The sequence below is a fragment of the Microtus pennsylvanicus genome, chromosome 9 (assembly GCF_037038515.1).
Source record: "Microtus pennsylvanicus isolate mMicPen1 chromosome 9, mMicPen1.hap1, whole genome shotgun sequence".
NCBI lineage: Eukaryota > Metazoa > Chordata > Mammalia > Rodentia > Cricetidae > Microtus > Microtus pennsylvanicus.
Window position 1 is genome coordinate 46,163,577 of NC_134587.1, and position 15,492 is coordinate 46,179,068.

Sequence of the window (15,492 nt, forward strand, 5' to 3'; positions counted from 1 at the left end):
TTTAGTTCTCAGTTCCTCTGGCACTTGCATAGAAATTGAAGTTACTACTTTTGTGAAATACTAAGATTTGGTGCAAGTCCTGGGGAAGCTGTAGTTTAGTTGACCTCTAAGAAAGGGCATATTAGTGACCTTTCCAGTCTCTGCCAGCTTTTTACCATTCCCATTTGTTTCTGGTATGTGGTTGTTGTTGATTTTTTTTTTAAATCAGCATGTGCTTACTAGGTTCCATGGTGATATTTTTAGGTATGCATTTTACATACTTTAACCATATTCCCGTCCATCTTCCTCACCCTTCTCCGAGCCATCATCTTCCCCATAGTCCCCAGATATCGTCATGTATGACAGACTCTTTCTAGAAGCATCCATCTGTTGGTTTATATTTCCAACTCAGAGTGTCTGTCACCAGTGCTCCACCCTTCTGTTGGTCACAGAGTTCACACTTGCTTTGTCCTTTCTTCTGTGGAGCACACTGTGAGGGTGGTGAAGTGCACAGAATGACTCATGGGTTTGCATATAGCTGGTGGGACTGTCTGTTCTGCTTGCTTTTCTGTTGATCTGCGTACATAGCCAGTTGTGTATGGATGCTTCTGTGGTGTGTTGTTAAGGGGGAAAAGTCCACCAGATATTTAGAATATTGTGTTGTGTAATCTCCTTTTCAAAAGTGTGTGTTTTTTGTTTGTTTTGAGACAGGCTCTTTGTACATCACTCTGGCTGGCCTGGAACTCACTATGGAGACCAAGCTGGCCTTAAATTCAGAGATGTACTTGCCTCTGCATATTGAGTGTTGGTATTAAATGCATGAGCCACTATGCCTGACTTGAGTGTTCGTTCGTTTGTTTGTTTTAAGACAGGGTTTCACCAAGCAGTGGTGGTGCACACCTTTAATCTCAGCACTTGGGAGGCAGGGGCAGGTGGATCTCTGTGAGTTTGATGCCAGCCTGTCTTTTGAGGCTAACTCTTGTGACTCCATACTCTTTTTAGAGTGAAATCTCTTGTCAATTTAAAAACAAAACAAACAAACAAAACAGTTCATGGGCTATGGAGGTAGATATAGCTCAGCACCTGATGACCTGAGTTCAATCCATGGAAAGAGAGAATTGATTGCCATAATTTGTCCTCTGAACTCCACAATGCATATGTGCATGCATGCATACAAAATACATTAAAAGAAACAGGAACAAAAGATCGGCAGTGATGGCACACACCTTTAATCCTAGTACTTGGGGTGGCAGAGGAAGGAGGATCTCTGGGAGTTCGAGGTCAACCTGGTCTACAGACTGAGATCCAGGACAGCCAGGGCTACACAGAGAAACCCTGTCTCATAAAACAAAACAAACAAAAAAGACAAGCTGTTTGTGATCTCACACAGAAATTCACCTCAGGGTTGTCAGAATGCAGGTAACCTTTTAAATCGCTGCTGTTAAGTGTGCCCTATGTTCTCTCTGTTTTTGTAGAGTGATTTCTTAGACCTGGTGTGGCTGAGTGTGTTAAGGGCAGTTTTGCCCAAGTGAGGAGAGTGGCTCGGAGAAACCTTCTTTTTCCAGGGCATTGTGCTTTGTTTGCTCCTGTGGGACGGCAATACAAAAATAAAATGGAGTTGTCTGACTCTGAGCACAGATCTTCTTAATGGAACACTCTAGCCCAGTATTCCCAGAAATCGTGATCAATCACTTTACAGTTTGCCCAGTCCTGTCTAGCAATTTAGTCTGTGGAATCGAAGTGCGAAAAGTTGAGCCATGTGGTCATAGGAAATTCCTAAATATTTGCTAGTAAAACCCTCTGGCACTTTTAGGATATTTTTCTCCTGTTTGAAAGAAATCAGTAAACATTCTGAATTTATCTGTAGTAATTAAGGCAGCGGGGCTGCGTCCCCAGCACCCCGGCTGCCTGGCTAGCTTATGCCCGAAATAACAACACACAAACTGTATTCATTTAATCACTGCTTGGCCCATTTCTATCTAGCCTCTTCTAGGCTAATTCTCACATATTAATTTAGCCCATTTCTAATCATCTGTGTAGTGCCCCTAGGTGCGCTTACCGGGAAGATTCTAGCCTATGTCCATCCTGGATCGGAGCTTCATCGCGTGCATCTGCCTGGGAGCTGGGAGCATGGCGTCACTCAGAGGCGTCTGCCCCCAAGAGAGGAGAGCTGTGGAGTCTGAGCTCACTTCCTCTTCCTCCCAGCGTTCTGTTCTGTTTACTCCTCCCACCTATCTTCTAACCAATGAGGGCCAAGCAGTTTCTTTTTATTTAACCAATGACCTTCCTCCATCATTTATCAATTAAAAAGTACAGCATAACAAGCAGATATGGGTGCTGGAGACAGAATCTCAAGGGAAGACCAGACTCTCACATAAAATCCCAAGTCCTTACTATAATGCATGTGTTTTCACTTCTTTTATTTGTTTGGTTTGGTTTTTGAGATAGTCTCACTTTGTCTCCCTGGCTATCCTGGAACTCACTTTTAAGAACAAACTAGCCCAGAACTCAGATCCACCTGTCTTTGCCTCCTGGGTGCTGAGATCAAAAGGCAAGTGCTACCATGCCCATTTGGCATTTGTTTGTTAGAGGATAGCATAGGCTGGCCTTCAAATTGCCATGTGTAAGGTTGATAAGGACTTCATCTTGGGTTATATAGCAATTTGGAGGTAGATGAAGTTCTTCCTAACCCCACTGTCTCTACTTCCCAGGAACTACAGACATGCACTACCATGTCTGCCTTCTTACCTCCTTCTGAAATATACACTTTCTGTGTCTACTGTTGGTGAGTAGGTCCTTAAGGACAGACAACTCACCAGTATAGCTAGCTACCTTGCCCTTCCCCTTCATGGTTGCTTTCTTAGTACAGAAGTATCAGGGAGAGTGCAACTGCATCCTGCTAGGTCTCCCATACCTCTGCACACTTGCCTCCTCACAACCGACTATACTTGCGGAACAAGACATTACCCTCAGGTGGTCTGCACTATGCATTACAGTTTGATCAAATAATCCTCTTTGTTAAATGGCTTAGGAACATTGTTTATTTTTCTTCATTGGTCTCCAAGTTTGGAATTTGGGTTTTCTGATGAGCTGAGCAAGAACCCTGAAAATTGGGCCTAGTCTTGGCCTCAGCCTCATCTTCTCACTTCCCAGTGACTAGGAATAAGGTCATTAGGTCAGATCTGGGGAGCTGCGTCCTGTGTAGAAGGAGAGAGAGTTAAGCATATACAGGGCCATACAGTCAGAAGTGTTCTGTTTTTTTTGTTTGTTTGTTTTGTTTTGTTTTTTTGGTTTTTCGAGACAGGGTTTCTCTGTGGTTTTGGAGCCTGTCCTGGAACTAGCTCTTGTAGACCAGGCTGGTCTCGAACTCACAGAGATCCGCCTGCCTCTGCCTCCCGAGTGCTGGGATTAAAGGCGTGCGCCGCCACCGCCCGGCCAGAAGTGTTCTGTATGGAAAGGAACAGGTCAGTACATTATAGGGAATGGCAGTTGTGAGCACTCCCTCAGATGACTTCTTTGTTTTTTAATGACTTTTAAAATTTTATATACATTGGTGTTTTACTTGCATATTTGTGAGTGTGTGGTGGTGTTAGATCCCCTAGAACTGAGTTACAGACAGTTGTGAGTGGGTGCTGGGATTGAACCTAGGTCTTTTAAAGAGCAGCCAGTGCTCTTAATCTCTGAGCCATCTCCATCCCTTGAGATGGCCTCTTAAGCCCACTTAGTCCTGCAGGATAGCAGCTCAACTCACCAGGCCTACCTCAGTGTTCTTCCCTGGCCTCTTAGTCTTTTTGAGGCAGGAGCAGGAATTGGGTTCATCCTGTAGCTCAGTCAGTCAGTCACACACTCATCACTTTCTTTTTTTAAGATTTATTTATTTAATGTATATGAGTGCTCTATCTGCATGTGCACCTTTGTGTCAAAAGAAGGCATCAGATCCCACTACAGGTAGCTGTGAGCCACCTTGTGGTTGCTGGGAATAGAACTCAGTCCTCTGGAAGAGCAGTGGTCGATGTACTTAACCTCTGAGCCAGCTCGCCAGCACCACTCGTTACTCTTTTACTCTATGTGTTGTGTACTTGCGGTGTGCACAGAGATCAGAGACTCTACATTTACATGTGGGCTCATGGATCAAATTCAAGTCATCAGACTTATAGGCAAGTCATCTTGATGAACCGTGGTCCCAAACTCTCAAACCCTTCACTCTGAAGACTGTTACCCACATGTTCTCCATCTTTGAGATACACCTTTGACAGTCCATCACTTTGGAAATCCCTGCTCTCGGCTGCAGTGCTTTCCTGTCAGACGTTTGCATGTGCTGAGGTGGGCAGCTCCCAGAGCAGTCCAGCCTGTTAGGGTTCTCTCCTAAGCCCCAGATCGCCCTTGCCTGGCTGTCAGCCTCTGCTTCTGCAGCAGCCTGCTCAACTGTTGCTTCTCTGCTCTGCCTTCATCTAGTCCCCCAGCCTCTGTTGGTGCTTTCCTACTTGGTGTTAGATTGTAAGGTTGATGTGACTTTCTTCTAGAAACAGTCTTCATCTAGGCTTAGTCCTAGTGTAGAGGGGCTGGATGGGTTGCAGTCAATGACAGCTCTGTCATGAGACTATCCATAAGGACTGTAACAAGATGTTTTTAAGGGTTGAGACTGTAGCTCAGTGGTAGAGCTAGGCTGAGGCCCTAAGTACAATCTCCAGCACTGCCACAAAAAGGAAAGGAAATGCTTTTACTTTAAAACTATCACTTGCCGGGCAGTGGTGACGCACGTTTTTAATCCCAGGACTCGGGAGGCAGATCTCTATGAGTTCAGGGCCAGCTTGATCTACAAGAGCAAGTTCCATTACAGGCTCCAAAGCTATAGAGAGACCCTGTCTTGGGAAAAAAAAAACTATCACTCGTGAGTGAGTTAAATCCTGCTTCCATCAGAACTAGTCATTATACACATTAACATGCATACATAACTGAATAAAGGATGAAATGTAAACCCTCACTGTGTGATAAATTGGTTTTTAAGAAAGCTGGGTGCCTGTATTAATCATGGGAGGAAAGCTCAGTGCTATGTCGACAGCCTCAGACCACTATCGTTCACTCACTGTTACTCTCAGTGCTGTGTCAACAGCCCCAGACTGATGGAGGAAGGTCACTGGTTAATTAATAAAGAAACTGCTTGGCCCTGATAGGTTAGAACATAGGTGGGTGGAATAAACAGAACAAAATGCTGGGAGGAAGAGGAAGTGAGGTAAGAAGCCTCAGACAGACGCCATGCTTCTGCTCTCCGTGGCAGACGCAATGGAGCCAGCCGCCAGGTCAGACATGCTGAATCTTTCCCGGTAAGACTGGTGCAACACAGATTATTAGAGATGGGTTGACCGGGATATGAGAATTAGCCAGTAAGAAGCTAGAGCTAATGGGCCAAGCAGTGTTTAAAAGAATACAGTTTGTGTGTTGTTATTTCGGGGCATAAGCTAGCCAGGTGGCCGGGAGCCAGGTGGCAGGAACGCAGCCACCTTCAACATCAGACCACTGTTACTCTTAGTGCTGTGTCCATAGCCTCAGACCACTGTCGTTCACTCACTGTTACTCTGTTGCCTCGTGGGTCAGGCCTTGGCTTTAAGGGTTTACTGGCGGAGGGGTACAGGTTCTTATTCATCTTTGACCCTCCCATTGAGTTAGTGTACATTGGACTCTTAAGCACCTGAATGTGTTTAGTAGTTGCAGGTGAGGAATAACAAATAATATTACAGGATGAGGAGCAACTCAGTGGTTATATACTAGCCTACTATGCAGGAGAGTCTGGGTTCCATCCTCAGCACCTTCTAAATAATGAGATAAAAGTGCCAGGATAAACAGTAGAACCATATGCAGAGCCCATGTAGATCCAGGCAGCTGGAGTGAGTGTGCAGGTGTCCTGTGCTCTGCCTTGGAAGGCTGCTAATGACAGCATCTCCCTGGTAGTGGGGAAAGCAGGTGCAGCAGGGGCAGTGCCTCATAAAGCTGGTGCTGGCGGTCTTTTCTACTCGTGAACAAACAAGAGTGGTGCTGAAACAAACTTGAACTTGCAGTTTTTGATGATAGCTTCAACTCCTGGTTCTTTCTTCACCTCTAAAGTAATGGACTAGCAGGCATGTGCCTACCTCATTCTTACTTTGTATTTTGTTTGAAGATTGCAGGTCAGTTTATTCCAGTCTGAGAGAAACTGCAGAATATACAGGCTATAACTCTCAAAGCTGCTAGTAGGAAATAAATGTGGAAGAAGAAGAAAGAACCGTGCCTTTTTAGTTAGGGTCCAGAAAAGAAAAATGACATGTTCATGGAAGTTGGCAGGCAGTTGCACGGGGTGGGGGGTTGAGGGTGTCTTCAGAAAATGAGAAAGCTGAGGGTCAGGGCAGGCATGCTTAGGATTTGGTCAGTATCCAAAGAAGGGATTGGTGGCTGGGCAGAACCTGCATGAGTTGAGTTAGGACTCAGGAAAGAAGGCAGGTTTAATGGTGAGGAACTGTTAAATAGCTGCCCGTTCTTTCTTTGTTGAGGGTGTCACCAAATATACCAGCCTAGCCTAGACCCTCAGTTCTCAAAAGCAAGTAATTGGAGGCTAGGCATGGTGGTTCATAACTTTCGTCTCAGCACTCAGGAGGCAGAGGCAGGTGGATCTCTGTGAATTCAAGAGCTGCCTGGTCTACAGAGTGAGTTCTAAGACAGGCAGGGCTGTATGGATAAACCCTGTCTCAGAAAAACAAGACAAACAAGCAAACAAAAAAATAGTTGGCAAAATCAGTAATAGATTATTTGCCCAAGGCCTTTCAGCTGGGCTTGGCAAAGAAGTGCTCTGTGGTTTGGGACAGGAGTTGCTATATAGGACACAGGAAGCATTTGTGTCCCCCTCAGCCACCTGGGTATCACTATCCTTAACTGAGATGAGGAAAAGGCCAGTTATGGTTAGAAGAAACATACCATAGGAGGAGGGAGGGCAGAACATGGAAAGGAATGTTGACAAACCAAGAGGAAGGCTGGGGAGGTGGCTCAGTGGGTACAGCACTTGTGTGAGATCATGGCAGTGTAACAATATATAAAGTGTGCAGTCCCAGTACTTTCGGGACCTTGGAGGCCTGTTAACCTGGAGTGTGCACCAGTGACCTGAACCTCCATGAAGCCTACACTACATGGGAAGGTGCTCTTGGACACAAATACAGCAGACTAAAAACAAAAATCTAAAGAGGAAATTGGTTTTGTTTTTGCTGAGCATAAAATCCTGCCATTTTTCTCTCTGGAGCTGCACGCTGGTATCTACCCAAGTACCTGTTGTCTGGGAGCAGGAACAGATGATTATTCAAGTTGCTGCTTGTTATAAAGTTGATTAGTTGGCCAGGAATACTTTCCTAGCATTTCTTTGCAAGGGACAAAAACAAGGTACCTTTTAAGGTTATTGCTGAAATTGGCAGTGTTACTCTTCAGAAATAATTTCTTATTGTCAGCTGCCTCATAGCTGAGAAATTCATTCTCCCTCCGCATCCCGGGCAGTTTCCATTGTTGGGTGTGGGGTCAGTGAGGACCACCCTGTGTGTGCAGGTATGCTGGAATTGAGGGGACTCGGGGAGTGAGATGCCTCCTTAGTGTGACCCTCTCCTCAGTCACATGTTAACTGCATGTACAGTACCCAGTGTCCTTTCTTACTGTTGGGTCCATTTTTAGGCACCCAATAAGATAGATGGCATGGAACCACACATGTGTAGCCACACGTTATCCTTGCATGGAGAGGGAAGAGAATTTGGGCTTCTCTGCCTGCCTGAGGCCAAATACTGACTTGATGAAGTCTGGTCTTGTCCTTTGCTGTGGCCCTTGAAGCCTGTGTATTTGGGAGTGGTGATGAGTGCAGGTTTGGTTCCAGTGTTTGGGAGCTCCTCCCAGTGTCAAGGAAACAGAATGATGCCAATTGCATGGCTAGTGACATGTTCCTTTGCCAACAAAAAGGAATTTCTGTTGCCGTGAGCACAGACTGTTGAATGGTGTTTGAACAGAAGCTCTGGAGTGTTCCGATGAGTCTCACAGGGTTCTTTTGTGGCCAGCTTGCCCTTTGCTGTGTTCCTGTGGCTTCTCTGAGCCAGGGACCCGCAGTCTTCATGCAGCTTTCACTGAGGACTGCATTCACTTGCGGGTGTTTAGTTCTTCCTGTATTCAGTGGATTCTTCATCCTCTAGTAGAGGAATTCTCATGGAAATCGAGGAGGCTGAACTATATAGCCCAGGCTGTCCTTGAAATCTGTGTGTGTGTGTAACTAAGGCTGGCTCAGCCTCCTGAGTGCTGGAGTTACAGGGCAAGAGCAGCTGTGCAGCCCCATGAGCCTCTACCCTCGCTCTTTGGTATTTTGGTGGTGGACAGATTTTGGGCAAAGCCGATGATGGGGATTCCTCTCCTAAGCTGGAGAGTGTCCAGTTTTCATGTGAATGAAAATCGAGCACTGGGTAAGGATAAAGAAAGTTTTAGGAGTCAGTTAAAAACAACTCTCTTCCCCTGAGATAAGCGACTAACAGTGTGCAGTGTCTGTGCTTTGGTTGCAGACTGTCATCTTGCTATTGATCCAGATGGAATATGGTATTTTTTTTCTGGATCAATAGCTTCAATGAACTCAATAGTTTACTTTTGCTATATTGTTTCTCTGCTTTCTCTCCTTTTAGGATGTCATGATCTGGTTTGCTTTTGTTTGTCTCTTTATGGGCCTCTAACTGTCCAGAGGATAGCAGGGGAAACTGGACAGGAGACAGCAGTTGGCCTTCTTAAGCCTTCTCACTTTTCCAGACGTTGATGTGATTGATGCTTTCCCGCTTTCCCCAGAGACATATTTTTGAATGCTCTTTTAGCATCTCGAAAGGTCCATTCAGTTCTTGGGTTTATAGTCTCCCTTTGTCTGCTGGCTGTATTTCTTAAACTGCATTTTCCAGAAGAGAAATAGCACAGAACCATTTCTGCTGATGGCTGGTGAAGGAGGGGCGCATCAATAGCTGAGAGACAGAAACTAGACCAGGGAGCTTGGCAGAGCCACTCTGGGAATGTGGTTTGCAGAGTCAGTTCTAACAGTGAGAGCCTGTTGGCACTCAGCTCTGTGAAATGAACTAGAGAAGCTGCAGCAGGAGGGAGGAACCTGGTCCTTTCTGGTGCTGTTCTAGGTGGGGTGGGAGGTGACAGAACAGGGACATATGTGCCTGTTCTTAGTGACTACAGCTGCCATGGAGCAGTCCTCAGCAGTGCTTCCAAGGAGATAAATCTTCTCATTTGCTTTTAAAAGAGCAGGAAGACCTGGCGTATCTATGTTGGGTTTGGATGCCAAGCGGTAGGGAGCGAGCAGGATTTAGACAGACAGGCTTCCTTCCTAGGCCTCTCAGCATGTGGACACACAGATCAATTTCTTATCCTTCGTTCAGCTGGACACTGGGTTAGAGACTGTTGAACAAGACGTCCCCTCCTGTTTCATATCACATAACGCATTCATTTCAGCCACTGAGCCTAAATTACTGTTTGCTTTCTTTCTGCCTCCCTCCCACCCCCTGAACAGTAAGAATGCGGGTAAGGATGAAGTTAGTTTATCCGTACTAATGCTTTGATTTTTCTTTTCTCTTTCTCTTTGCCACAGTAGGTAACCAGTTAGGGGCCTTGGTACATCAAAGGTAAGCAGTGGGTTATGTTTTATTATTTATTGATCATTTCTAATTGTTTATTGATCCACCATCTGCACTGGAGTGTTAGCAAGTCAGAGGTTGGGAGTGTGGGAAGCCAGGGGCTAGATTTCCTTAAGACCCATGGTTTTTGCCAGCCCTCTCCAAAACAGAGGAGCAGACTGACTGAGGCACTAAGCCAGCCCCTGTTGGGCCTCAAGAGACTTTCACAATGGTGGAGTTGCTCTCTTCCACTGTAGATTAAATTTGAAAGGAGGGAGTGCATTATCCTGCTGGTTCTGTGAATCTGCCAGTGCCTCGGGATCTCAGCCTCTTCACAGAAGAAGAATGCAGTTCTCGGTGAAGAGAGTGTGGGGCTTCAGAAGCGGGATGTGCCTGGGATTGGGGTTGTTGGAAAATCTTGGCTTTTGTGCCTAGTTTTTTCTCTCCCTCTCTTCCCCCATAGCCTTCTAGTAAGTTGAGGATTTAGATTAAAAGACCTTGGCTATAAAAGGGCCCATCTGTGCGATAAGAGTATCTGGTTGTAGCATCACCTACAGGAAGGGGGAACGTGCCCAGGAAACTGCTACTTCTCCTCTACAGACTGTAACTGTCAGTTATGTCCTTAATCTGCACTGCCAGTGACACAGTTCTGCCCTCCGTGTTCTACATGAATGCTGGGGATTCTAAACATTACCAAGAGTCAGTTAAATGGAAGGTTTAGACTCATTTTTTTGTTTGCATTGTTTTGTTTATTAATGAGTTAAAATTAATTTATATGAGGTTGTTAGTATGAAATGCTGATAAGCATTTCCTGTTAAACTGTAATTAGCATGTTAATTTTCCAGAGTGCCTATTCTTAGTGCCTTAGACCAGTTTTAGCCTTGCCTTCAGAAGAGAACTTGGGCTGGGTGTGGTGTCATATGACTATGCCTGCACTCATGAGGCATAGAGGGATGTCTTTGATTCCAAGACTAGTCTGGTCTACATAGGAAGTTCCAGGCCAGCCAGAGGTACATAGAGGGCGATTAGAGGGGAGTTAGAGATTGAGACTGATTGCCAGAGTTATTTGCAAGGACTGAGGAATTGCCCAGCTCTGTGGTATTCTCCACTGTATATGTTGTTTAAGGGATCTTGTTGGGATTGGTTTTGTTCTCAGGGCTGGGGATGTGTGTAAGGCTGCCAGCATGCATGCTAGGCAAGCATCCCATACAGGGCTGACCCAGTCCTGACATCACCCAGTGTGCTTGTGTAGATGGCAGTCTATTGGTTCCTGTGGACAGCTTGTGCTCCATAAACAGGCAGATGCCCTGGCCCTGACAGCTGCGCTGACACACATCCTGACAGGCCTAGCCTCTTTGGGGTGCTGTTAGTTCTTGAGGGCTTTTGGATGCAATGAATTGGACCCATTAGGATAGGGTGATGCGTGCCTGTATTGCCCAAGACAGAGAGAGATGGGGAAAGATCCCCTTGTAGATAGGCTGAGGGTGGTTCCTGTCTCTGTCCCAGTGATGTGGTGGCAGTGCCGTTTATGCTGTTGGATTTCTAAGTGCTGCACTCCCCTGAAAACATGCACTGTATCTGATCCTTTCTCTGATAACTAAAAATCTAGCTGTGTGGAAGATACTTAAAAATGTGTGCTTTTTAAAACTACTTGTATTTAGCATCCCCTAAGGTAAATGTTTAGATTTAATTGCTTTCCAGGGTGCTGGGCAATTGGATATTGTCCTCAATACACTGCATGCTACATTTCAAAGTTTATTTGAAAGAGCCAGTGGAGTCTTTTTTGTTTTTTTGAAGGCACCTGATGGACAGGATCATATTTAACAAGAGTCTCTCACAGCATGAGGGAAGCGATTATACTGGCCTGGCCAGCACTGATTAGGCTCTGTGGGATGCTGGTTTTCTTGGGCACATACTACCTTAGAAGACAGGTATATTGGAGGGAGGCCAGGAAACAAAAAGATGGAGAGATCCAAAAAGTTGGCCCTGTTTTTATCTGGAGAACACACCCTATTAGGTGTCTGAACCTCTTTCTAAATCCTAGCAGATCTGTCCTGGGGTTGACAGCCCGTCTGGTAGGCCCCGCCATGAGATTACACCTGTAAGTAGAACAGGCAGCTAGGGAAAGAGTTGGTTTAAGAATCTGGATGTTTCTCCTCTGACCAGAGGGGGAGACTTGGGTGTTCTCGAGGCGTGCTTGACCAAAGGGACTTGGAAATGATACTCTTCGTGTTCCTGAAAGGGCAAAATCAGCATGATTTGTTGTACGCTTTTAATCTTGGGGATCTAAGGTGGTTGCAAATTTGAATTCTGACTTATTCTTTAAAAACATTGTTTGTTTTTAGGGCAGTAATAACAGAAGAATTCAAAGTACCTGATAAAATGGTTGGATTTAGTAAGTATCTGCTTTGTCTTTTCCCTTAGTCTTGGTCTGTTACAACCTCTTAGGAGCATGTCACCTGTGGAAGAATGCTATTGGGAGTGTGGCAGGCATTGGGGTCAATAGAGTCAGAGCATTTGTGCCTGGCCACCCCTAGCTATGCTCACCTCAGCTAAAGTACCGTTGTCTGCTGGTGTCACGTGCAGCTTCTGTTGCTTTGATGCCTGGGAGTTGAGATGGGCTCCACAGGTCAGCTCGTAGTGAACTATGAGCAGAGCATAAATGTTTGCTGGGTTAATTAAATTTATCCATGCATGATTAAGTGTGGAAAGGGGGTTACATTCTGACCCTGCTCGTTTTGTTGCAGTTATTGGCAGGGGAGGTGAGCAGATTTCACGAATTCAAGCAGAATCTGGTTGCAAAATTCAAATTGCCTCAGGTAAGGACTGCTTTTTCTCATAGATTTGTATAGTAAAAATCAGTGTTACGGATTTTCCAGATTCAGTGTCTTTACTTTTTTGATAGAAGCTAGGGTAAGTATGTGTGGTTGCTGTCTGTTTTGCACTTATGCACTGGAGCACCAGAACAGAAGCCAGCCTGGAGATAGGAGGTTCATGCCTGCCTTCTAGGACAACAATCAACTCTGGCCATCATGGCCTCTTCTGACACCTGCCGGCTGGGCTAGCAACTATGTTTTCTGCACCAGAATGTGATGCCAGGCATAGTGAGTGGGGCCTGCACCCAGCTTCCCTGTACAACCACCCTTCCACTTTGTGGAGAGAGGACAGTAGGGGTCCTAGCTGATTGAGTGTGTCAGACACCTTTCAGGACGTCTCCCAACACGGTCATTGTTGATCATGTGATGTTGAAAGACACAGATTGAAGAACAAGTTTTTATTTGTAGTTTTATTATGTCATCTGATGTGTCTTCTTTCCATTTGAGAGGAAGGGTGTGGAGACATTCCAGTAGAAGATGTTTGTTATTTATATATAAGATACTCACTGCCATGTCTGAAGGCTGTAATTGCTGTTAGCTATTTGTCTTGAGAATTTTGTTTGCTTGTTTTTGCAGTGCTGGGGAGTGAAAACAGAGCCTCACATAGACTAGGAAACACTACATCCCCGTTCTCTCTTTCAGCTTTTTGAGGAAGGATTTTTATAAGGAGTTTTTAGGGTTAGTCTAAAACTTCATGTGGGTGTTGGAAGCAAAGGTTTTCCTCTCGTGTCAAATGGTCCAGGACCCGTGCTTTATTTCTACTGCCAATCTCTTGGGATATGGATACAATAACTGATATACCTGATGTGCTTATGAAGTCCTTACTAGTATTCAGCGCAATCTCCAGACCTGTGGCCATGAGACTGCTCTGCAGACAGAGCGAGGAAAGCATGATGAAGTGACTGAGGTGCTGCAGAGCCTCTGGGCAGGTCAGAGTGAGTGGAGCTTGGCATTTAGGACCAACTCTCGGAGCTCTGCTGTGTCCTTCTGGCTCCCCCATGGGACTCAGTCTCTATGTTGAGAACTACAGTTCTCTCCCCCAGCAAAGTAAAACTGGTCTTTTTGGGAGACTGTGCTTCTGTGGGGATGGTGTAGGAACCAGCCCCAGAGAGACAGTCTACACACAGAGGCAAAGGCACACGGTTGCCTGATGCCCACCAACACATCTCATCTTCTTGATTCTTCTTATAGAGAGTTCTGGGATTCCAGAGAGGCCCTGTGTACTTACCGGAACCCCAGAAAGTATTGAGTAAGTTTGTTTTATTTACTTTTTCCTTTTACTCTTCTTCCTCCTTCCCCAAGTGAGGAGAAATGGAAGGGCAAACTGTTGCTGCAGACTGTCGGTCTGTGCTGAATCCACCCCACAGCACACCCCCAGTAGGGGAAAGGCCTGGGAGGCTGCCACACCAGGAGAGCTCTTCTCTTACCTCAGACACACAAACTTAGACCTTCCCAGCTGTCGTGGCTCCGCCATGAACCAGGGACTCGGGAGTGGACGCTCACCCTGGCCAACCATCTCCTTGTTAACACCTCCCATACTGGAACAGACCTGGGTGAAGGGACTGGATCACTGTGAGCAACAGAGAACTGGGCACCAGGCCTTTTTCCTGGACTAATTGATTTGCTTACCTTTCTGATACTTGTGAACCAAGGGAATCCACTCTTTGTGGCCTTTGCTCCACTCACAGAGCCTTGTGAACCAACCAGCAGGTGCCTTGGCTTTGAAGGCCCCTTGGCAAGAGCCCTGATAATTTGCCTTGATTTCCTGTCCTGGTACATGCTTGCTCAGGGCCCTGTATCAAACACAGGCTCATAAACCCAAGCACCTCCTGGGGAGGAGGACTGTGCGGGCTGGAGTAGTTCTCATTCCTCTTTCAGTCTCTACAGTAGTGTTTCACTAGGGGATGGGGGAGCTGAGATTATGTCTGGCTCAATAGGTAGGGTTGTTTTATTGTTTCCATTTCTCAGGGAGCCTAGATGGGTTTAAATTCTCTTGTTCTGCTCTAACATTGCAAGCAGTGAACCAGAATAAATATCACTGGCAGGTGTGCATTATAGGGCAAGCTGGATGGTGTTGCTGGAGTCGCAGCGTTTTTTTCCCCAGCACAGGTTAATCTAGTACACTAGCAAAATACTAAAAAGCTGCTGCAGCTGAGGGCCCACAAGACGATTCTTCACACAAAGGCTCAAGACTGCAAAAGACTGCATGTCCATCCTACTCTTCTAAGCGGTCCTACTTATGTCTGCCAGAGGAGTTGAGGCTTCAGGAGGAATCCCTTTCTCCAACACAGCCAGCCTGTCTGGTTGCTGAATCTTTGTCAGAGGAACAAAAAAATAGATGGTGCTGATTTAGAGAATAAATTCTGCAAATAACAGCCAGGGAAGATTCTGGTGCAGAAAAGGAAATTGGCCCAGCATACGACATGGATAGACTGGGTTGTACTGTTGCCACATCGCAGAAATGAAGACAGATAGTGAGTGGGGTGAAGCACAAAGTTTCTACTGGGATGGACCAGTCAGGTGTTCCCTGGAATACAGCTGCAGCAGGACACTGCCCCTTGTGCCCTGAAACCACTGGCGATGTTGTGGGCGTAACTGGAAGTCCTAAAGCAGTGTTGCTGACCACAGGGAGACATTGGAATTGAGGAGCACAAGCGTGGTTACTAACCCTTGCTTTCTTCCGTCTTTCTCATCGCTCCTTCTCTCTCCCACCCTCGTTAACAAGCGTGCTGAGTGGTTTTCTGTGAGGATTATGCTGGATTAGGGAACAGAGAGATGGGCAGAGAAATAAAGAGGAGGTTTCTGCCACCAAAGCTGCTGATATTCAAAGTAGGAGGCATGGCATTGTGACGACGCAAGCAGGAGCAGAGGGCAGACATGTAGGGGCTGGGGTCTGTCAGTGGCCTGTTCTTTAGACTCCACCTGGAAACTGTAGTGATGTGGTGTGGTGTGTGCTGCTTTTGAATTACAGTTCTGTAGCATGGCGAATGGTT

The 15,492-nt window shown here is 46.0% G+C and overlaps 1 protein-coding gene across 7 annotated transcripts in view; it reads left to right on the forward strand.

Moving 5' to 3' along the window:
• Nucleotides 1-15,492, forward strand: part of Fubp3 (far upstream element binding protein 3) — a 54,730-nt gene that overhangs the window by 20,493 nt on the left and 18,745 nt on the right. For 6 of the 7 annotated variants that reach the window (XR_012911823.1, XM_075985777.1, XM_075985774.1 and 3 more), the window contains exons 3-6: nt 9,599-9,632; nt 11,969-12,018; nt 12,371-12,442; nt 13,691-13,748. Coding sequence is in view for 6 of the 7 variants with exons in the window: in XM_075985777.1 (XP_075841892.1) it covers nt 9,599-9,632; nt 11,969-12,018; nt 12,371-12,442; nt 13,691-13,748 (214 nt within the window). In the remaining variant the exon portion in view is untranslated. The remainder of the gene's footprint in view (nt 1-9,598; nt 9,633-11,968; nt 12,019-12,370; nt 12,443-13,690; nt 13,749-15,492) is intronic. The other variant, XM_075985772.1, reaches the window with a different exon arrangement.